Source organism: Clarias gariepinus, chromosome 4 (genome assembly GCF_024256425.1).
Source record: "Clarias gariepinus isolate MV-2021 ecotype Netherlands chromosome 4, CGAR_prim_01v2, whole genome shotgun sequence".
Classification (NCBI taxonomy): Eukaryota; Metazoa; Chordata; class Actinopteri; order Siluriformes; family Clariidae; genus Clarias; species Clarias gariepinus.
Window position 1 is genome coordinate 3,287,003 of NC_071103.1, and position 21,783 is coordinate 3,308,785.

The window sequence follows — 21,783 nt, forward strand, 5'->3', positions numbered from 1 at the left end:
TTCTGATTAATTATTTATAGTCACCACAAATGCATTTACGACTGGATCCTGAGTTCTATTGGTAGATATTAGGCCAAGCCGTTCACGTTAAAATGTAAGAAAGCAATTAATAACGCAGTTGTGAGGGGATTTGGCGCCTATGCCTGAGCTCGCTTTTTAATTCATTAACGTCTAAATCAGGAAAAAATAATTGAATAAAATTCACTGTAAAGTTGGCATATTTACATAAAGAGCAAAAAGCAAATTCATTGGCAGAAGATACAAGTAACCGAGTGCTGAAACTGGAGACTGTGTAGAAAAACTACACTACGTTTTAAACAAACTGGTAAGAAAGAACAAAATGAAGTCGGAGATAACTACCAACACATCTTTTTAATAGCAAACAAACAAAAACAAGTCTTCATATATATGAACATCATTAATAATAATAAATGCTCTACAGAATCGCGGTGAAAAGTCGACCAGGAAGTCCTCAGTGCAGTATTTACAGCAGGCGCACGGTTTTGCCCGTGACCGTTAAAAAGTCATCGTCTGTGAGAGCTCGGAGCGCTTCGTCGAACATGTCCTTGGTGATGGCCTGGAGTAACAAACAACACGCAAAAATAAATAAATACATAACTGTTAATGTACAGGGTAATAATGACTTAAGTTGGGTCTGTTCGTGGCAATGGGGTAAAAGGAAATGCATTCTGGGACAGACTTACAGCCTCGGACTGGCCGCGCAGGTCGTCGAACAGCTGCTGGTACTTCATGGCTGGTGTTTTGCCTTTCGACTGGATGAGTTTCTTCAGCGCCTGAGCCACTTCCTCTTTGCGCTTGCGTGCCGTCGCGCTCATACCTAGCACACACATACAAGAACCCACAATTGTAGGGACAAACACTGGGATGCAAACTGGAAGAACGGCAATTTTTTTTTATACATCCTTCTATTCATTAAAATCAATGAAAATTCTTTCCATCATCTCTTAGCTCACTGAACTGCTGTAAAACTGCGTTGATCTTTCTCGCCAACCGCTATATTTATTTTCTAGAATGATTAACGATCATCGCAGCACATTAACAGCACGTCGTACCTGTAGTGAGGATGGAGATGTCCACGAATCCTGTTCTGGGGTCAGTGGCCGACTGTTTGAGCGCCTCTCGGTGTAGCCTTTTCGCCTCCTCCACGTCGATGTTCTCCACTTTGTTTGAGAAGCGCACTTTAGCGTGAGCCTCGGCGAGTCGGATCAGCGACTCCAGCTGCCGCGGGTACGCCGACACCATGCCCCGGCCGCTGCCGATCTTCCTCATGTCCACGTAGGCCTGCGGGTCAAAGCACCAGGAAGGATCAATCAGCGCGATTGAAATTAGGTAAACCTTACACACAACTGAGATATTTAAATTAATTTTGATCTGGAGACAAAATTACATATGATCCTTAAACCAAGTGCAAAAGTTTGTTCATTCATTTCAAAATCTCGCTCTCCATTTCTATCCCAGTTTTTTTTTTTTTTATTAGTTATCTAACTTCAGGTCCTTAATTCATTTCTACATACCTTTCATTTTGTTTTATTTTTTCTGTAAACCTTCCTTTCAATCCATCCTTTTACTTTCCCCCCCCCTTCATTCTTTTTGCTGCCCCATCCTCAAACCCTTTCCAAGATTTCTTTTTGCCTTTTTTATTTTACACCTTTTTCTCTCTGCCACACATCATTTTTTTATGTTCTATTTTCCCCATGTTGACTGCCTTTCAAATTAAAATATTTTATTTACAACAAAAAATATATTTTTTTAAATAAAAATCATATGTGGACTATGTAAAATTGATGTTATAGAGCAGCGTCACAGTCTGAAACTCTTCCCGTTGCTCTTTCATAATTCTGATCATAGATGATAAGTTTGTTGTGTTTGCCCCTCCCCCTCACCTCGATAAGCGTCTGGCTGGCCTCTTCGCTGAGTCGGGGGTTGATGTATGTGCGTGCGTAAGCGATGTAGTCCTTGAGTACAGCCATGTCCAAGTGCTCCTCCTCGATCTGCTCCTCGCTCTGGTAGTACAGAGAGACCAGGTGATGCGCCAGACGTCTGTCGTAGGCCTCGTCCTGAGGGTCGAGCATCAGGAAGATCAGATCAAACCTGTGAGTGAGAGAAAGAGACGAAGCGATGAGAAACCTAATAACAGTCAGGGGGAAGAAAAGAAAAACCTGTTTTTTTTTTTTTACCTGGACAGAAGCGTGTGAGGGAGCTGGATGTTCTCGATTGTGGTTTTCTTCGGGTTCCACTGAGACTCCACGGGATTGGCTGCTGCCAGGATGGAAGTGCGTGCGTTGAGCTGACAGATGATCCCAGCCTAAAACGCAAAAACACTGTTAATTTTTTTTTTTTTACAGCAATGTACCACCGTGCTGCAGAATTCACGGTTCTGTAATTACGTCACTGTTGCTGATCACATGATCGCCTTGCCTTGGCGATGGAGAGAGTCTGTTGCTCCATGACCTCGTGCAGCACCGAGCGCGTGCTGTCACTCATCTTGTCGAACTCGTCGATGCAGCACACGCCGTTGTCACTGAGTACGAGCGCGCCGGTCTGCAGCACCAGCTGCCGCGTCTCCGGGTCCTTCATCACGTAGGCGGTTAGACCCACCGCGCTCGAGCCCTTCCCGGACGTGTATTGGCCGCGGGGCACCAAGTTGTAGACGTACTGCAGCAGCTGGGATTTGCTCGTACCGGGGTCTCCGCAAAGAAGGATGTTAACCTCGGCGCGAAAGTTGCCGCGTCCCGTCTGGCTGAAGTCTTTGCGTGTCCCGCCAAACAGCTGCAGCAGGATTCCCTGGAGGAGAAAAAACAAACGACAATCAGCAGGTAATAAGGTGGTGGAGTGCTTGAGAACAGAAAATACAATTAATCTGGGTAATATATTTTACGTGATTTATTGCTTATCTGGATGTTAAACTCGAGCGCACCTTCTTGATGTCCTCGTGCTCGTAGATGCTGGGTGCGAGGGCGGACGAGAGGCGCTCGTAGATATCCGGCTTGTTGGCGAGCTCCTTCAGCCTGGCCACACGCTCCTCCGAGAACAGCTTCTGCTCGTTCTCCTCGTCCAGCCCATGCAGGCGCCGCTCATCTGTCTTGCGGAAGTGGATGGCGTCGATGTGGGTCTTGTACACGGCCTTCACCTGGCTCTGCTTCGGGTTCACGCGCATAGGCGCGGCCCTGTAGATACCTTCACGGTAGGAAAAAAAAAAAAGTATAAGTGCTTTTGTTTTATCCGAAATAGAACTGAACCGTACAGAGAAGAGCTAATGCACCGGTTACGTTGATGCGATCTCCAGGCTGCACTTTGTCTACCAGGTCATTGTGGGCGTACACCACGGTGGTGTGGGGGGTCTGACCAGCGGGCATGTCCTCGGGCGACTCCTGGAGCTTGATCTGGCCGTTAAAAAGACGAGACAAAAACAGCATGTAATGTTTACTAGAATGAGGTAATTAGTAAGTAATTCAACACAAATGATTAGCAATTGACCCTCGTTAATGAAGCTTTGGACTCTAACAGGTTCCTCACCATCTGTTTGTCAGAGAACACCGAGCGGTTGTGCACCAGGGCCAAGCTGTGTGTGGTGTTGCAGTTTCGACACACCGCGGGTTCGGCGATGCGGCCCCGGTCCACCTCTATACGAGTGCTGAAGGCGCAGACCTGACAGCGGAAAAACGCTTCCTGCATCTCGGGGATGAGCTGAGACGTGCGGATCACCATGCCACTGATGGTGATGAGCTGATCGATGTCTGTGCGAAAGAGAGAGAGAGAAATTCAACAAGACAAAAACAAACCAGCAAGGTAAACTCGTAGGAATGGGAATCACCAGACACCTCCTGATCTATCACGATACCTTAGTGCCGAATGGATTCTGTAAGCATCACGACGTTATAAATATCCCGATTCAATATCACATTACTACCCCCCCCTCCGCATTTTGGTTTAATTTTAAACCTTTACAAAAAAAGTTTGATTAATTAATCGTAGCCCGTCCACCATAACCTTATTTTTCACAGCATTTAAACAATACAAACTTCAAATACAAGAGTTTAAAACTGTTTAAGACTAATTCTCTTGGAGAAAAAGGCAGACCAGAAGCTTTTAAAGCGCATGATTTTTGATAATGTAACGGCATAAAAATGCGTTTCTCAGTACAGAATCGTTTATGTCTGAAGCTGATCAAACATCAAACTGAAAACCAGACGATTCTGGTCAGTTCATCTCTATTATAAACGTAAAAAAAATATATATATATATATATATATATATATATACAGTGGTGTGAAAAAGTATTTGCCCCCTTCCTGATTTCTTATTCTTTTGCATGTTTGTCACACAAAATGTTTCTGATCATCAAACACATTTAACTATTTGTCAAAGATAACACAATTAAACACAAAATGCAGTTTTTTTTATTATTTAGGGAGAAAAAAAATCCAAACCTACATGGCCCTGTGTGAAAAAGTAATTGCCCCCTGAACCTAATAACTGGTTGGGCCACCCTTAGCAGCAATAACTGCAATCAAGCGTTTGCGATAACTTGTAACGAGTCTTTTACAGCGCTCTGGAGGAATTTTGGCCCACTCATCTTTGGAGAATTGTTGTAATTCAGCTTTATTTGAGGGTTTTCTAGCATGAACCGCCTTTTTAAGGTCATGCCACAACATCTCAATAGGATTCAGGTCAGGACTTTGACTAGGTCACTCCAAAGTCTTCATTTTGTTTTTCTTCAGCTATTCAGAGGTGGATTTGCTGGTGTGTTTTGGGTCTTTGTCCTGCTGCAGCACCCAAGATCGCTTCAGCTTGAGTTGACGAACAGATGGCCGGACATTCTCCTTCAGGATTTTTTGGTAGACAGTAGAATTCATGGTTCCATCTATCACAGCAAGCCTTCCAGGTCCTGAAGCAGCAAAACAACCCCAGACCATCACACTACCACCACCATATTTTACTGTTGGTATGATGTTCTTTTTCTGAATGAAATGCTGTGTTACTTTTACGCCAGATGTAACGGTACACGCACCTTCCAAAAAGTTCAACATTTGTCTCGTCGGTCCACAAGGTATTTTCCCAAAAGTCTTGGCAATCATTGAGATGTTTTTTAGCAAAATTGAGACGAGCCTTAATGTTCTTTTTGCTTAAAAGTGGTTTGCGCCTTGGAAATCTTCCATGCAGGCCGTTTTTGCCCAGTCTCTTTCTTATGGTGGAGTCGTGAACACTGACCTTAATTGAGGCAAGTGAGGCCTGCAGTTCAACAGTTCTGTTGTCCTGGGGTCTTTTGTGGCCTCTCGGATGAGTTGTCTCTGCGCTCTTGGGGTAATTTTGGTCGGTCGGCCACTCCTGGGAAGGTTTATCACTGTTCCATGTTTTTGCCATTTGTGGATAATGGCTCTCACTGTGGTTCGCTGAAGTCCCAAAGCATTAGAAATGGCTTTATAACCTTTAACAGACTGATAGATCTCAATTACTTTTGTTCTTATTTGTTCCTGAATTTCTTTGGATCTTGTCATGATGTCTACCTCCTTTTGAGGTGCTTTTGGTCTACTTCTCTGTGTCAGGTAGCTCCTATTTAAGTGATTTCTTGATTGAAACAGGTGTGGCAGTAATCAGGCCTGGGGGTGACTACAGAAATTGAACTCAGGTGTGATAAACCACAGTTAAGTTATTTTTTAACAAGGGGGGCAATCACTTTTTCATACAAGGCCATGTAGATTTGGAGTTTTTTTCTCCCTTAATAAGGTAAACCTTCATTTAAAAACTGCATTTTGTGTTCAATTATGTTATCTTTGACTAATAGTTAACGGGTTTTGATGAGGAGAAAAATTTAAGTGTGACAAACATGCATAAGAATAAGAAATCAAAAAGGGGGCAAATAGTTTTTCACACCACTGTATATCATTCCAAAGTCAGTGAATACGATACATGAATCACTACAAAGGAATCGCGATCGATAACCAAACAAAGTTTCCCTCCTTCATCTCTGGTAACACGGGCGTCGGACTCACCCTCGGGGTTGAGGCTGCGCATGTTGCGTGTTTTCAGCGCGTTGTAGGGGCGCACTTGGATTTGGTGCTCGAGGACGGAATCAGGGAAGCGATCAAGGAACAGCTCGTTGACCGCCATGTCGAAGGTTGGAATCACTTCCTGTGGTCAAAAGAGGAAAAATAATAAATCAGCAGAAGCTCTTTTATTTCCAGGGTAAAAAAAACGATATTCTATTCACACGGGGTTAAATAATACAATCATTACAACCTAGTCACGTAGCCCTTACCTGAGGATAGCAGATGAGCTGACGGTACAGATCAGCATCAAAAGACTGAACATGGCCACAGTTCACGTTCAACACAGGATCCCCAACCACGCTGATCTACAAAACACACAGGTCTGTAAGTCTGACACAAATGAAATGATGCGTGTGAAATTATAGACATCCTAAAATTAAAGCCCACCTCTTCCAGTTTCTGCATGTACAGAGGCTCGTTCAGATCCAGACTAGCGTTCTCAACTTCCTGTGCGGTAGGATCGATAAATCGCTGAAGGAAACGCTATGAGAAACAACAAACCCACAAGAAATAAACACCTGATTGATTAAAACTTTACATGCAAATAGGTTTACGAGGAGTTTAGACTTAAAAAGTGTAAACTGTGTGGCTCGAATGGCAACACTACAGCTGGGACAGGACGCGTAACGGTCATTTGCATTACCTGGAACTTCTCCTTGCACGTGCCCACGTTGACGTCAGTGCCCCAGATGACGAGTCTCTGTCCGGCATTCTGCTCGCTGGCTACCGTCGCATCCCCTGAGGGCTGGGGAAAAATAAAAAAAATTTAATTCACACTAAACATAAAAGGTTTAATTTCACTACAAGTAAAAAAATTTTTTATAACACTTACGGGATCATTAAACAGTGCAGCCCTGAGCCCCTCAATTTAACAACTCAGACTCACCGGCTCGGAGTTCAGGTCCACCTGTGGCGCTTTCCGGACTGATCCCAGGTCAGGTCTCTGGCGGGCCGGAGTCCCACGACTGGGTGTGTCATAAATCAGCGGGGAGCTCATGTCCGGTTCACTCTGCGGGACTGGTGTGTAAAAAAAATTAGAAATAAGACTACATAAATAAAGCAAAAAGTGGCTGTTTTTTTTTCTTTTGCAAATCATGTACAACACAAACTGCAAGAACGTGAAAATGTGAGTACCGGAGGGGCGGGGCATAGGGCTGGAGAAGAGGGAGGTGTCCTGAGGGACGGGGCTCTGCATGTCTGTGCCAGGGGAGGTGGGCATGGGCTGTAGATCTCCAGTGGAAGACTCCTGGGATCCACGGACTCGTGGGGTCCGAGGCCCTTCGCTAACAGCTATTTACACACACAGAAAGAGAAAGAAAAATAAATAAAAATCACTACAGTTTGTCAATCTGTTAATACAGCGGTTCTACACCCATTTCAAAAGGTTAATAATTAGTTAAAGCGTGTTAATGAGCAGTAAAACATGTCTTACAGAGTACATAAATCATCAGATACATTGTTTCCCCACATAGAGGATACTTAGGTGGGCCGCCTACGTAGATTTATATATTTAAACATTTGCAGAGAACGATGCCATCCACTATCAATCAAATAGTAGTGAACAGTTCACGCTCGCACTACGGTTCCTGTAGCTGTTTATTCTGCTACTGTGCAGCGTACTGAGAGGCAGTAGGGGGGTTACGGGTTTACCCTTAAAACTCAAGCACCACGGATCCATGATGGCAACAGTGTTGGTCAAAGACCAATTTAATAAATTATTTATAAATAAAACAAATAGCTTCAGACATCAAACTGTATATTTGGGTTTTCTGATACATCAAATAGAACCAAAGTTGTCATTATATTTTAAACACATACATTTTACTGATAGACATATGGGAAATAAGCACATTACTACCATTTTGTTACAAAAACAACTATAAAGACACATGATAATATAAATCTGTGCTGTTTTTCACCTTAGTTTTGCCCAGTTTTTTTTTTTATCAGTCATCATGTGTGTATAATTGGTGAAAATAAAGAAATTCTAATCATATTGCCCAGTTTGTGCTAAAATATATATATATATATTGCACAATTCTCACTCAAGTATATAGTGTATTTATTTTAAAAAATTAATAATGCAAAAAAAGCTCTGTTTTTTAAGGCCTCTGTACTTTTACACACTGCAGCATGTTTGTACACCAAAGTTGTTGATTTTTTTATTTCATCCTACTCTTCACACATGTGTAAATAGACAGAGGAATAGTAGGTTGGATCTCTGAACAAGAAATTAATAGAAATATTAAATAATTTAGTGTTAAAGGTCGTTTGTGTTTGTTCCCACGCTGTAACGCCGCAAGTATATTTCACTCCTGAGGGAAACACCGTAATATTTAACTGTAATATCTCTGATATGTATTTTATAACTTACGAGTCGATGGGTTGCTGCTCCTGCCGCGCTTCCGTGCACTGGACGAAGGTGAAGACATCTTGACCGCTTACTGGAAAAAGAAAGAAATCATGGTCATCAAATCTGACTGGTCAGAAAATGTTGATTAGTTTTCTGTCAGAGGTTTATACTAACAATCGCTCTGACCTACGATAACGTGATTAAATCAAGGAAAAAGCGAGTCTCTTCGACGCTCCACAACTTAAGTGGACAAAATGTACACGGAATCCAGGGTCCGGGTTCAATTCCCGCTGTGTGCATGGAGTTCGCATGTTCTCTCTGTGCTTGGTGGGTTTCCTCCAGGTACTCTGGTTTCGTCCCACAGTCCAAAGACATACAGATTAGACTAATTGGTGTTCCCAAATTATTTGTAGTGTGTGAATGTTGATCGGGGGTCCTACCACCGTTATAAAAATGGGAATAAGTACATTGTCCTCCACGGTCCCCTTGTTGGACTACAGTGGATTCTAGATGGATGGCCGGATCCTTCAAGAATGTAAAAGACCTGTAGTCTCCTATTCGCTATGGTATGAAGGAAATAAACCTGTTCAAGACGTAAAAACATTAAATAATACCCGAGTGTAGAGTGCTGAATAAAAAGCCAATAAATTTATCATCACCAGCCAGATGTTGATTTATTTCCTACACCATCACAACACACAGTGGGATATTCTGAAAGCACTTAGCGTTTCATACTAAGACGAAGGTTTGAGTTAACAAAAAGTTATAAATTAAGTAATAAAAGGAGAAATTCATGGAAAAATAAAAGTACGAAAAGCAGTAATCTTTACTCTTTTGATGACAGGTACATTTTAGTGACAGAAAAAAAATATATTAAATAATTAATCTATTTAACTATCCTAAACTATATTGCAAATAAACGTACAAGTTTAAAATAAAAGCTTAGAACATCTGACAGCTTAATGTCACTCTTTTGTCTCTCCTCAGGTCTTCACTAACGGACTAAAAGCATCGACGCCATTTTGCAATTTTTTATTTCTTTTTAAAGTATTATAAAGTCTGTAAATAATTTACACATACACAAAACAAGTTACGCAAAAGGTGCGTCAACAACACGTTTCAAACTTGGAACTCTAACATCACACGTTTGCTTTTAGCTTCAATCGTAAACTGGTTTGAGAGATAAACCGACCTACCGTTCTGGACGCTTCTCCACAAATACACAGCGCGTGGCGCGAAAAGAGCTCGCGTGACGCAGTTTTCGCGCGCAAACACGGACCAATCACAAGCCCGGACAGTGCCGAGGGGGGGCGGGGATACCTTAATCTTCACCTCAATACCGCGCGTGGTATTCTTTAAAACATACACTTCACTTTCCTAAAAAAAAAAAAAACATTACAAAACAATATTTATTAAAAATCCACCAGTGTGTGCTGTTTTATTTTAAGTAAATCTGACAGATTTTGTTACAAAATAAATGTGCTCCCTCCCCCCGACAAATGGTTTATTCCAGTGTTCGCGGGAAAAGGGAAGACCACGTGACATATCGAGTCACGTGACCATGTAGTTTTATAAAAAGAAAAGGAAATAACTAAAACAAGATGTTATAGTGACTAGAAATAATGCAGTGTTGTGTTTTCTTTTTCACACAGTAATGGAAAAGTTGTGGTAATATGCCTTAAGTGATAAGGAAAAATAACTCATAATTAGTTAATTACTGCAGTGCCTGGTATCCATGATTTATTTTACAAGCGTAAAATAAGCTTCAATAATACAAGGATAAAAAACAGACTATTCATCCATAATTTTGCTTTGTGTATGTTGTCACTCCGTTTTGCTGTTGTCTTTTTTTAAACCCTGCTGAGCCGTGCAATGCTGCCACCTACTGGCGTGAACGTGTAGCCCCCCCACTACAATTTTTAGGATAAATTGAGCAATATTTTGTGACAAACTTTAGTTGTTTTATTTTAAATGTTGGATTGCGCTATAGTGTTCTTAAGCTGCAGCACTAAAACACTAAATCATGGTATAAAATGTGCATTGCTGTCATTTAAACAGATTTTCTTGGACACACAAAGCAATCATTTTATTTTCCAATCTTATTTAAGTTAACTTTACAGTTACAGTCAGTCTATGGTCACCGTAGCCTCCAAGATGATCTTCTGCTCATGTAGTCCCTCCACCATCAACAAGCTTTCTGGGCTGCTTCACTGCTCACCACGGCTGTAAAGAGTGACTATTTGAGGTACTGTGGTATTCCTGTCAGCTCCAAACTACTGAAACTCTCGTTAACAAGGCATTTCTGCTTATGTAAAAAAAAAAAAAAAAACATGGATTCCTTGGCATTTACTATATTTGGGATAAATTCTTTCCACCAACAATCTGACTAAAGTTGATCATATAATCATGTATTCAAAGTCAACAACCACTTAACAAAGAACAAAAAAGACAGCGGATTGTGTTCGACAATATTTATTATCCTGATAACAGCCCCTGTGTCACAAATTCAACAAAACCAGAATAATATATCTTTAAAAAAAAAAAAAAAAAAGACCAAAAGGGACCAAAAAACGTTTTTCGAGATAGCGAGCGGTGTTAACGCTTCATTTTGTATCTTTGCGATTGATTTTAGAGAAGGAAAAAAACACACCTCTAAGCTTTCATAGCTTATTAACAAGTATCGACTACGTTAGCTATTCGTTATTACAGTGTACTTGCTTCGAATTACTCAACAAAAAAAAATTAGGCTCACGAGCAGATAAGTGATTACAGTTGAACTTTCAGGCTGGGATTATGAATGGGGGGGGGCTTTGCAGGGCGCTTGAAGTGGCACATCAAGGTGCGGTGTGGTGGCGTGCCGTGGAAAAGCCACAAAATGTGTCGTGTCACTTCGTCGTACAGTCGCATGTTTCATTCGCAACGAGCTAGGCATGTACATCTGGTGGACAGTAAACAGTGTAGGAGGAAAGGAGAACGAGAGACAGAGAGAGAGAAAGAGAGAGAGAGAGAGAAAGGTCATTATGGGTTTTTTATGATGATCAAATGTTATAAATGTACCTGACGTCTTCTAGAGAAGTTAATGAATGGTTTGGTTTAAAACAGAAAAATAGCGTACTGAAACAAACAGCTATGGTCATACAAGTGAAAAAAAAAAAAAAAAGGACCAGCTACTCCTCTCCATTAGTGAAACTACTACTAGACTACAGGCACGCTTTAGTATAATTGTCACAAAGGCTTCTATCATTCAGATAATTTATTACGCTGATGTTTTATTTCTTTTCCCTCCAAACTAATCATGCTGTCGTATTATACAGGCATCTCTACAGGCCAGATTTTTTTTTTTCCTGCCAGATTAACTTAAAAAGATCCATCTTGCCCTATTTTTTTCTGTGGCTATGTAGTAAAGGAAAAAAAAAAAAAAAAACAATACCGCATGACATAACATGACTGGAGGAGAAAAAAAATTGCGCTCCATCACAAGTGGATTCCACACGGAGACTCGCGTTTACCGTTTAGTTTTTTTTTTCTTCAGAAGCTAAACTATTTTCAAACTTCCAGTCCTGCCCGTAGTAATGATGTCTGTTCATGTGCAGAGTGAACAAATTTAACAGTTGCATGTTTTTTTTTTTCTTTCGTTATCTCGGATGACACATGAGATTAATAGAGTAAGGTGTTTTTTTTTTTTTTATCCTTTTGTTTTTAAGACAGATGGTCAGAAACAATCATTTACAATTAATTGCTGTACGTCTGTCCTTCAGGCGGTTGAGGAAGTTTCATATTCTCTTTGGACATCATTAGACGCCGTAGCTCTTGAAGAACAACTTTAATGCTATATGAATTTTGCCATTTAGCTAGAATTGGTATGCTACGTGCATCCACCTGTAACAAAAAGGGAAAAAAAATTAGTGATGAGACTCTTTCAAAAAACATTTTTGTTTAATTTCCAAATATGTACAAAAAACTTGTGTTTATTCTGAGTTTTACATTTTCCCAAGTGCTTTGTCCCATAGAAAATTAATAGATGTGCATTTCAATTGTCCAATTAATAATAATAATTAAAAAAACACATACGGTTGCATCTCAATAAATTAGAATATAATTAAAAAGTTGATTTATTGCAGTAATTCAATTAATGAAAGTAAAACTTATTATATAGATTCATTACACACTTCTAATTTTAATAATAATAAAAACCCAAAATTCAGTATCTCAAAAAATGTAAATATTGTCATAAAAAAACAACAAAAAAGTCAATAGGTGGAGTTAGTGCTTCAGGAGCCACCACGCACAGATGTATCCTGAACATGGGCTACAACTGTACAATCTCGCATTCGTTGGAACCTAAGACGACATCAGAGGCGTCTCATCTAGGCTAAGGACAAAAAGAACTGGACTGTTGCTGAGTGGGTCAAAGTATTCTTTTCAGAATTTTCATGCAAAGGGAGCCAGGACCAGGTACTGAGTGCTAATGCTCATACTTTTCAGTAGTCCAACATTTCTGTGTTAAAAATCTTTTTTTTTTTTTGGTCTTAAGTAATATTCTAATTTCCTGAGATACTGAATTTATGGGTTTTTGTCAGCTGTAAGTCATAATCATCAAAATAAACACTTAAAAATAAATAAGCTTGTGTGTAATAACTATGTAATATACAAGTTTCACGTTTTTTTTTATTAAATCACTGAAATAAATCAACATTTCGATAATATTCTAATTTATTGACATGCACTTGTATATCAAAATGTTTGGAAATTATTACAAATTAAAATTTATGTTGACACACCCCATTAAAAACGCTACCGTGTAGAGACTCAGAGGACAAAAATAATATAAGCTCTAAATTCTGTTTTATTTATTTTGGATAAACACGATTTTCTCATTGAATGAATGCGTCTCTCACTGTAGCTCCACTCACAGAAAAAAAAACAGTTTCATTGGCAGATTTCTATGACCACATATTTTATAGTGGACACTATAGTCTTTACATACAGGAAAAGTAAAATAAAAAAACCATAAGCTTTAGCACTTATTAATTCTGAGACAGAGGGCTGGATATCAGGGAAACGCTTTTCAAGAAAGCGCTTTCCTATGTAAGTCTACGGTGGAGTTAAAGCTCTGTAAGCAAGAGCCCGTTGGCATGGGCACCGAGCTAAGCCACACCCACTCCACTCACAGATGGTGTAGATGCTCATACCTCAGAAATCAAGTGTTTTAAGAATGAGCCAGAAAAAGTTCAGGCTATAATTCAGAAATGTAAATTTTAACAAAAACGTTTTGCACAAGAATTATTAACGATGTGTGTATTTCACACATTCACATTCTAACTAAAACGAGTGGCAACTCCTCCCTCCACCACTCCCAACTCCATTACAATCAGTACCGTTACAAAATATGTACACTAATAAGCTCAAAAGTATACAGACACACGTTTTAGCCACACCCATTCCACACAGGCGCGCAAAAACCAATCACATACAGTGGCATGCAGTCTGTACATACTAACACTGGAAGAAAAACTGGTGGTATTGGAGAGTTTAGTGGCTTTGAGCATGTCAGAGGATTCCTGCCACAGGTCAGTTAAGCTACTGTTGTGAAATAAAAGGTTTGAGAGCAACAACAGCTCGACCACGAAGCCGCGCATACTCTCAGAGCCGAAATGCTAAAGCACACAGCAAATAAAGATCGCCTGTCCTTCAAAGCAGGTCATGGAATGGGTCTCCACAGCCAAGCAGCTGCACACAAGCCTGAGATGACTTTGTGAAATGTCACGTGTGGGCTGGTGTAAAGCACCATCACTGGACTCTGTAACTGGGTGCTCTGCAGTGATATGATCATGCGTCGCTACCTGGCAACCTGACAGATGGATCAGGGTTCGGTAGACGCCAGGAGAGAACCGCCTACTTGACTGTATTTTAGTGAAAGAAGGTGAGTTTGGACTTGGTTCCTTAGTTATGTTATAAATCCCACAGCTTTGAGATTTTTTTTTTTTTTTTAAACGTTCTACGGTGTGTTTGTCACTCTGTTCATGAAAATGAATATAGAATGCAGCAGCGAGAGTCCTTACTAGAACCAGGAGATAAAAGCACATCACACCTATCTTATCCACACTGCACTGGCTCCCCGTTAAATTTCGCATTGATTTTAAAATACTACTCTTGATATATAAAGCATTAAATGGTCTCGCGCCGCAGTATCTGGGTGACCTGCTAGTGTCTCACGATCCGCCACGCCTACTTTGATCAAAGGATGCAGGCTGCTTGTCAGTACCACGTATTATTAAAAGTACAGCTGGGGCAGAGCTTTTTCTTACAAAGCCCCAAAGTTATGGAATAGTCTTCCAAATAGTGTTCGGGACTCAGACACAGTCTCAGTGTTTAAGTTCAGGCTAAAAACCTATTTATTTAGCCAAGCATTTTTATAAATAGATTTGCCTTGGGTAAAGAAGCAGATCTGGGGGACTCATGGACGTAGAGTATTATGGTGAACTGGTATGTTTAGATGCTGTCTTCCCTATTCTCATTGATCACTCAGGTTTGTTAACGGTGAGGCGATTGTTTGCTTTACATCTCAGGAAGCCCTCATGTTTGTGTTTCCTTCTGGCTCTCTCTTTTAGTTATGCTGTTATAGTTAGTCCTGCCAGAGTCTCTGCTTGCACTCTACACTAAATATACATTCACCTTATACATTGTGTGACTGTGACCAGACCTAACTGTTATCTCTCCTCTTCTCTCTCCCTCTCTCTCTCTGTCGAGCTACACATGTCGTTCCTGAGCTGCCAGTGATCCAGACTCCCTCTGCCCTCGGGACCTGTCTGACTTATCCTGGTGCCCCGCTTCTGGTTGGAGAGCTCGTCACATGGATGCCCCGTGTGTCTCTTTGGGATGTGTCTGGTGTCTAGAGACGGTTTCATTCTACCTAGAAGACGGTTCTGGCCTCGACTGGTGTTGGCAGCTGTTTCTCTAAAGACTTGACAGTTCGACAGTTTAGGACTGGAATTTCCTACAAGTCTACCTGAGTTTGCAATGACTACCTGGACTCCATATTAACATCAACTGTTATAGCTGAACTGGCTGCCACCTAACACACTTCCTGCTTTCTGGTTCACCCAGATGAGGATGGGTTCCCTGTTGAGTCTGGTTCCTCTCAAGGTTTCTTCCTATTACCATCTCAGGGAGTTTTTCCTTGGCACTGTCAACCTCGGTTTGCTCACCAGGGACAATCTGCTCATTTTGATTCATACACATTTACATTCCATACAAACTTAAATCATTCTTTTGATTGTGTAAATATATATATTTTTTAAAGTAATCCAGAGACTACTTACCATCCCGTTGGAATTATTTATTCCATTCATGCTAATTTTTGTTACAAATCTAACAGTCGGTGGTGCTTCGGGATACTTAGGGCCGCACTCCACTTTCAGGCTGTATATCCTGTTTTCGTAATTAGTCTGCAAGACAAAGAAACACTCTGAGCAGAAGTGTGCAGGAGCGACATGTTATATAACAGCTCGAAATAAACCAGTTACTACACGATGCACTCAGAATCTACTGCATTTCAGTATTTGAAAATTTTTATTCTTCGTTCATCGTTTCACCACCAGACAGGAGTGAGCTCGGTGACTGTTGCCATGGTAACTATACCCAGTGAGGGTTTAAAGGGGGAAAAAACCTGTTCACTGATGCCTTAAATGAAATAAATTCATTTTAATTATATATTTTAGATACTTCAACCTTTCCCATCACCATTATAGTTGCAGAAAAGATTTTTATTTTAAAGATGGCAGAACCTACACAAGGACACAGATCTTACAGAAAGTCTTATAAAGACTTAAAGAAAATAAGAAAGTAATACAAGTGTGTAAAAACATGAAGTTAAAAGTTTAAAAGTTTCATAAACCATTAGCAAGACTGAACGAGAGAAATCCCTGACTGCCGTAGGTGCTGATAAAGCTAGCAGGAAATTTACAGCTGGTTGACGAGACAAAAGAGAATCACACCACTTAAAAAAATCTAATAAAAAAAAAAAAAGGAAAAATGTTCATATGGCAACAAAACACTAAGGCAAAACTCCAGTGTAGCATTATTTCAAAATCAGCAGCTACTCCATGTTCTGTTAGCCCATCGAACTAGCTAGCCCCGCCCACTTTTTTTCCCAATAGGCTCACATGTGCATGTTTTTTCTTCCAAAAAACCCACCAAACAAATTTTACCCACTTAACCTTTAAGCTAAGCAGTGGCTAAGCCAGCCACGCCCAAACATCCAAATAATATCTCAGCCTGACTGGAAATATGAAAATCACCTGCAGGCCACCGGAAAATTTAATCATACATGTGACTAAAGGGAATGAAACATTTCAAGTCCCATGGTCTTGTTTTGTTAGTTTTAAATACTCCTTAAAACTTAGTTTTTTAAATGTATTACTATATATTTAATTTAAAAAAATTAATATATTTGTTATACATAATTCAAGTAAATATATCTTTCATAATACATAATTTAAAATTAAACATCATTTTAAATTTAAATTTGAAGTTAAACCCACCTGTTGAGAAACACTGCTCTAAAGCTACCTGACTCAAGCGCCAAGTTTTCCACATCATGTGCCCATTACTTGATAACAAGCCGGCCTTTATGCTAATTTTATTCATGTAATAAATCTGAAATAAACGTTGCATCGGGCTGTTAATTGCTACGCCTATGATTCTCTAAGCAGAATAATGTATTAAGCATTATTATACCGTACACACTGCAGAAGGTCTTCAGAAATACACAAAATACGAGCTGCAGCATGTTGAAACAGGTTTCGAATTAATCGATTTGTCCAGTTCTGGGTAAAATGAACTGCACTCTCACCACCATTAACTACTGAGGCCAACAAAAACTTCTGAAACGAATTTGAATAAAACCAAGAAGGCACAAAAGTGCATAAATCTTTAAACAGGTGAAGAGTGTAGAGGCTTACTCGTGCAGGTCCGATAATCATTCCCGTCCACCGTGTTAAGGTCATGTCCTCATCGTCCTCCAGACCCCAGCTCACCGTGCCATCGCCGACCCCTTTTTGACCTTCTTCCAGCTCCTCCAACAAACGAAAATTGCGTGGAACTTTAACTCCTGCGCACAAACCAAAAAAAGTTAAAAAACGAGTCAAAAATAAAACATGACAGTTACCAATAGAACAGATCGTCAGAAAGCAATCGTCATGCGGTTTTAAATGTTTAAAATAACAGCGGTTTATTACATTTATGCCAGTAGACCAGCTGTTGCTATGGAAATAATGATGCATCAGAACATGTGCTTTACTGGTAAACAAACCTGTAAATCGTAAATGCCAGAAAAACAAATCGACACATTTGGACAAATGGCGCTCCTTTCTAACAGGCATGTTTTTGTTTATACTGATAATACCCAGGGTAAATTTGCGCAGAGGGGGACGACTTCTTTTGGAACTTCCTTTGGGGCTGATTAATCATCTATATATCTATATTTTATCTGAACAAAAACACTGAATGATTCAGTTTGCAGCAGTACAGATCAAATCCAATCCAATCCACTGTCCCATCAGTGTCTGAATGGTTTTAATAGAAACCATTAGAAATGCCTTTCAGAAAAGAAAGCCAAACACTAACACATTCTGGAACATGTTTCTTTTGTGCGTGTGTTGATCTCGTGACATGGTACAGTAATTTTTAATGTTTTATTTTTTTTGTTAAAGCAGGTTACACTGGTGAAATTCATAACGACTTATAAAACCTCACAAATCTGTCACCTACAAACATCAACTTGGACCTAATGTGAAAATAGTTTGATAGCCAAATCTATTATTGTACACTATGTACTAATTTATTAAAAAAAGACCTTTATTTTGATTTAATTACCATCACAAATTCCTATGCATTTCTTTTTTTTACTATGTTTCTTGTTCTTCTGACCTTTTGTTTATAACTTTAAATTTTGTCTTATTTACATTATAACTATAAAGTTACAAAATCAACTGTAAATAAATAAATGTACTACAAACCATTCCAATAGAAAAAATGCCATTTACAGTAAAGAAGTTATTATTTCACTATTTTAGTTATTTTTTACTTTTTATTTTTTGTGTTTTTTTTATTTCTAATGTGACCAAGCTATACAGTACAGGTTTATAAGCAACATTGAGTTCTCATTATCATTTATTAATTTGTTCATTGATATACCTTCAACTTCATATTCTTAAGTTCACAGTTAAAGTTATCATATCCATCAAATATAATTAAAAACATAAAAAACTAACAATTTAATTTCAATTTTAACAATAATAAAATGAAGACTCCACTGTCAAATGAGCTGAAGCAGCCTGTGGCACAATGTCGCCCATGCGGCACCGAGTTTATCAGATAAAGCGTTTAGGTATGTTGCAAAACTTTATTTAGTAATTTGCATTTGTAACCTCACAAGTGACTTAAATTATGCATAATCACACTGCCTGGCCAAATAAAAAGGAAAGTCACGCACTCTAAGGTTACAAACTCAATCACCTTTAGCTTTGATTACAATTGGATTATGACACAGGTTGTGGTGTCCAGTCCATGTGTGTAAATGATTCCTCATGCACCCAGAGCCACTGTTTCACACTCTGAGTCCTGGTATATGGCCGTCCCATCAGGGATGGAAAAACTCCATGGATGTGATCAACTGGTCATTCAGTACATTCAAGTCGTCAGTTGACTTTATTTTATTTCCACATAACGTTGCTCAGTCTAGACCTGAGTAACTGAAGCAACCCCAGATCATAACACTGTCTCCAGAGGCTTGTACAGTGGACACTATGCATGATGGGTACATTACTTCATGCGCTTCCTTTCTTACCCTGACACGCCCATTGCTCTGGAATAGGTTCAATCTGGACTCTATGGACTTTTTCTACCGCTCCAAAGTATAATCTTTATGCTTTCTAGCTTACTAACAAGTTTATTTTTGTTACAGCTGTTTAGCCTCAATCCTAAGAGTTCTCGTCACTTTCATTATTACACATAGCTGTGATTTTTTTTCTGCTTCAAAAATGAGTTTGAGATTTTACCAAGCAACTTCCCCAAGCGATTAAGTCTTCGCTGTTCAGATGACAGCTCAGCACTATACTTACAGATTATCAACCCACTCCAGACATTTCAAATCTTCTAAGTAATTCTCTTTGATGAGGCCTAATAAATTGAGCCCATCTGAAATGGTGCCCTTTTTTGGACAGGCAGAGTGTGTGTGTGTGTGTGTGTGTGGCTGTTAAGCTGCTAAATGAGATGCGGATCACTTCCTTAAATTTCTGCTAACGTCCAGGAACTTGACTCGTTCCACACTGAGAATTTAAAGCTATTCACAAAACCTATCAAATTAAATTGAAAACATTACATGAACAGAAAGGCTTGTGTGTGTGTTTGGGTTTTAAGAATGTTTCATTTATATTCTAACCGCGATATCAGAATAATTCGACGCTGTAGACAGCACGGCTAACACACAGCTCTGACTAGCTAGCATGGAGGATGGATAAATATTTTAAACATCTAACATTTGGTAAATGTATTTACTTCAATTACTTAAACAAAAGAATAAATCTTTGACAGACACGCACTGCTGACACCAGCTAGCCTGGCTAACTAGCACACACACGCTAGCATGCTAGCCCAGGCTAAGTGTAACCCGCCCTGTATTTTTTATTTTTTTTTGCTAATCCGTTAGCTAGCCACTTTACCCATGAGTCTTCCTGTCACCAAATCGATTCCTACACACGCCTGTCAAATCGATCATTATATTTTATTATTATTTATTTTTCTTTCATTCGTGATAAATAATTTTAACCAACTGAAGTGACTGAGCTAAAATTAGCGCACGCGCCAGGCTCCACTCAGGACTACATAAACACAACGCCAAACCCTCCCCGCGCGCGCGCAGATCCAACAACACGCCGCGGTTTATAGCCATTTATATTTATTTGTTCGGCGGATTAAAAACACGAGGCTTCCTGCTGGGATCGTTTTCAAAAAGCGGATCGAAGCGTTTATTCTTGGTTTTGCACACATCGGGAAGACAAACCTGAGGAGGCCGCCATCTTCTCCAGCCGAGTCCAGAAGCGCACGACGACGTGACGTCAGGTCACGTGGCTACTACGTCACCGCCACTGCATTAAACTCAGCGCGGCGCGTGACTATAAATTACCATTTTATAACTGTTTACTATTTATTTGGAGTTAATGAGAGTTTACTTTATAACAATACTTAATACAACAATTATTAATTAACCAATATATCACCATTTGTTTAAAAATGGAAATTTAAAAATAGTCCCTAATTTTTTTTTATTTACTTATTTATTTATTGTGTTCATTTTTATAATCTAATAGTTAATGTTAAAAATATTGTGTTATTGTATGCCTTTGGCAATTTTACCACTATTATTATTTTTATAATACGTTATTAATGTATAATAATAACTTAATTATTATTATTATTATTATTATTATTATATGTAAAAGAAATTTACTTGAAAAGTTTCCAAAAAAATGTATTTATTTGTTTGTTAGTTGCTTTTATAACTTAATACTTACATTCATTTGTAGAGCAATATATAGGAAGACTAAAACACCTTTGTTGAATAAAATGATACCTGCGTTGACCTTTCCTACAGTCGCCACTAGATGGCAGTGTGCGCTCAGTGTTGTACAGCCTTTACTGTAACACAGCACCTATCTCACAGTAGGTCCATGATCCTTCACACAACCATCACACAACACCACAACTCTGTGTGTTCAGGTGAAGAGAACTGGAGAATCTGGTCGAAACCTATGCAGATACGGGGAGAACATGTGAAGCTCCTGATCGAACCCTGCACTCTGGTACTGTCAGACATTGACCCTACACGCTCTGGCTGCTCTAATTATCTCTAATTTCTGACTTCTGAATGGTTCTGTTCCTAGATGATAGAACCTTTCTGTCCTTTGTAGTGCACATAAATAGGGAGCAGGGAGATATTTGGGATTGAGCACAAAGGTCTCTGTGACCTTGCCAAAAGGAAGTGGCAGTAGTGCCTCATGTCCTCCCTTTGTGCCGGCGCTGACCATAATTCACACGATATTACCGACATTCACTTGTTTGTTTTGGAATGAGGAACCCTTACTGTTTTTTGTTTGTTTGTTTGTTTTAATACTGCTTCTTAAAACAACAACAGATAAGAAAAGTTCTAGATTATATTTCTCCATGTGCAGTTTCCTCGTTCAAAATCAGTGCTTGTAATCAAAGAATTTAACATTATACTGATAAAGGACTCGAGAACCTTAGGAACCTTCAACCATCCCAAACTCCTCTAAAGAACCATCAGTTAGGGCTCTCCTG

General features: G+C 39.5%; 2 protein-coding genes across 3 annotated transcripts; both read right to left on the reverse strand.

Moving 5' to 3' along the window:
- Positions 1–353: 353 nt before the first annotated feature.
- mcm4 (minichromosome maintenance complex component 4) lies at positions 354–9,672 on the reverse strand. The gene is made up of 17 exons (XM_053493603.1): positions 9,621–9,672; positions 8,446–8,515; positions 7,206–7,361; positions 6,958–7,088; positions 6,715–6,816; positions 6,459–6,554; positions 6,281–6,376; positions 6,015–6,153; positions 3,538–3,758; positions 3,284–3,404; positions 2,939–3,198; positions 2,440–2,805; positions 2,199–2,326; positions 1,905–2,112; positions 1,074–1,302; positions 705–838; positions 354–577 (listed from the first exon to the last, which is right to left on the reverse strand). Exons 2-17 carry the CDS (start codon positions 8,501–8,503, stop codon positions 485–487), a joined length of 2,538 nt encoding a protein of 845 aa, XP_053349578.1. The 5' UTR covers positions 8,504–8,515; positions 9,621–9,672; the 3' UTR covers positions 354–484.
- Positions 9,673–10,880: 1,208 nt separating this feature from the next.
- ube2v2 (ubiquitin-conjugating enzyme E2 variant 2) lies at positions 10,881–20,568 on the reverse strand. 2 transcript variants are annotated; one of them, XM_053494444.1, is made up of 4 exons: positions 20,489–20,568; positions 17,388–17,536; positions 15,747–15,872; positions 10,881–12,303 (listed from the first exon to the last, which is right to left on the reverse strand). In XM_053494444.1, the coding sequence occupies exons 1-4, from the start codon at positions 20,502–20,504 to the stop codon at positions 12,157–12,159; spliced, it is 438 nt and encodes a 145-aa protein (XP_053350419.1). In that variant the 5' UTR covers positions 20,505–20,568; the 3' UTR covers positions 10,881–12,156. The 2 variants fall into 2 exon arrangements, with proteins under 2 accessions (XP_053350419.1, XP_053350418.1); XM_053494443.1 differs by lacking the exon at positions 20,489–20,568 and adding an exon at positions 18,943–20,429.
- Positions 20,569–21,783: the final 1,215 nt, after the last annotated feature.

What these genes read in the sequence shown, in the direction of transcription:
- mcm4 (XM_053493603.1), bottom strand. Translation starts at nt 8,503, where the DNA reads ATGTCTTCACCTTCGTCCAGTGCACGGAAGCGCGGCAGGAGCAGCAAC. An exon ending in AGCACGAGGACATCAAGAAG is followed by an intron (nt 2,806 to 2,938) that starts GTGCGCTCGAGT and finishes TTTCTCCTCCAG; the next exon opens with GGAATCCTGCTGCAGCTGTT. An exon ending in TGCGCGGCCAGTCCGAGGCT is followed by an intron (nt 578 to 704) that starts GTAAGTCTGTCC and finishes TTGTTACTCCAG; the next exon opens with GCCATCACCAAGGACATGTT.
- ube2v2 (XM_053494443.1), bottom strand. Translation starts at nt 19,015, where the DNA reads ATGAGGAATCATTTACACACATGGACTGGACACCACAACCTGTGTCAT. An exon ending in TGATTATCGGACCTGCACGA is followed by an intron (nt 15,873 to 17,387) that starts GTAAGCCTCTAC and finishes TTTGTCTTGCAG; the next exon opens with ACTAATTACGAAAACAGGAT. An exon ending in TAAATAATTCCAACGGGATG is followed by an intron (nt 12,304 to 15,746) that starts GTAAGTAGTCTC and finishes TTTTTGTTACAG; the next exon opens with GTGGATGCACGTAGCATACC.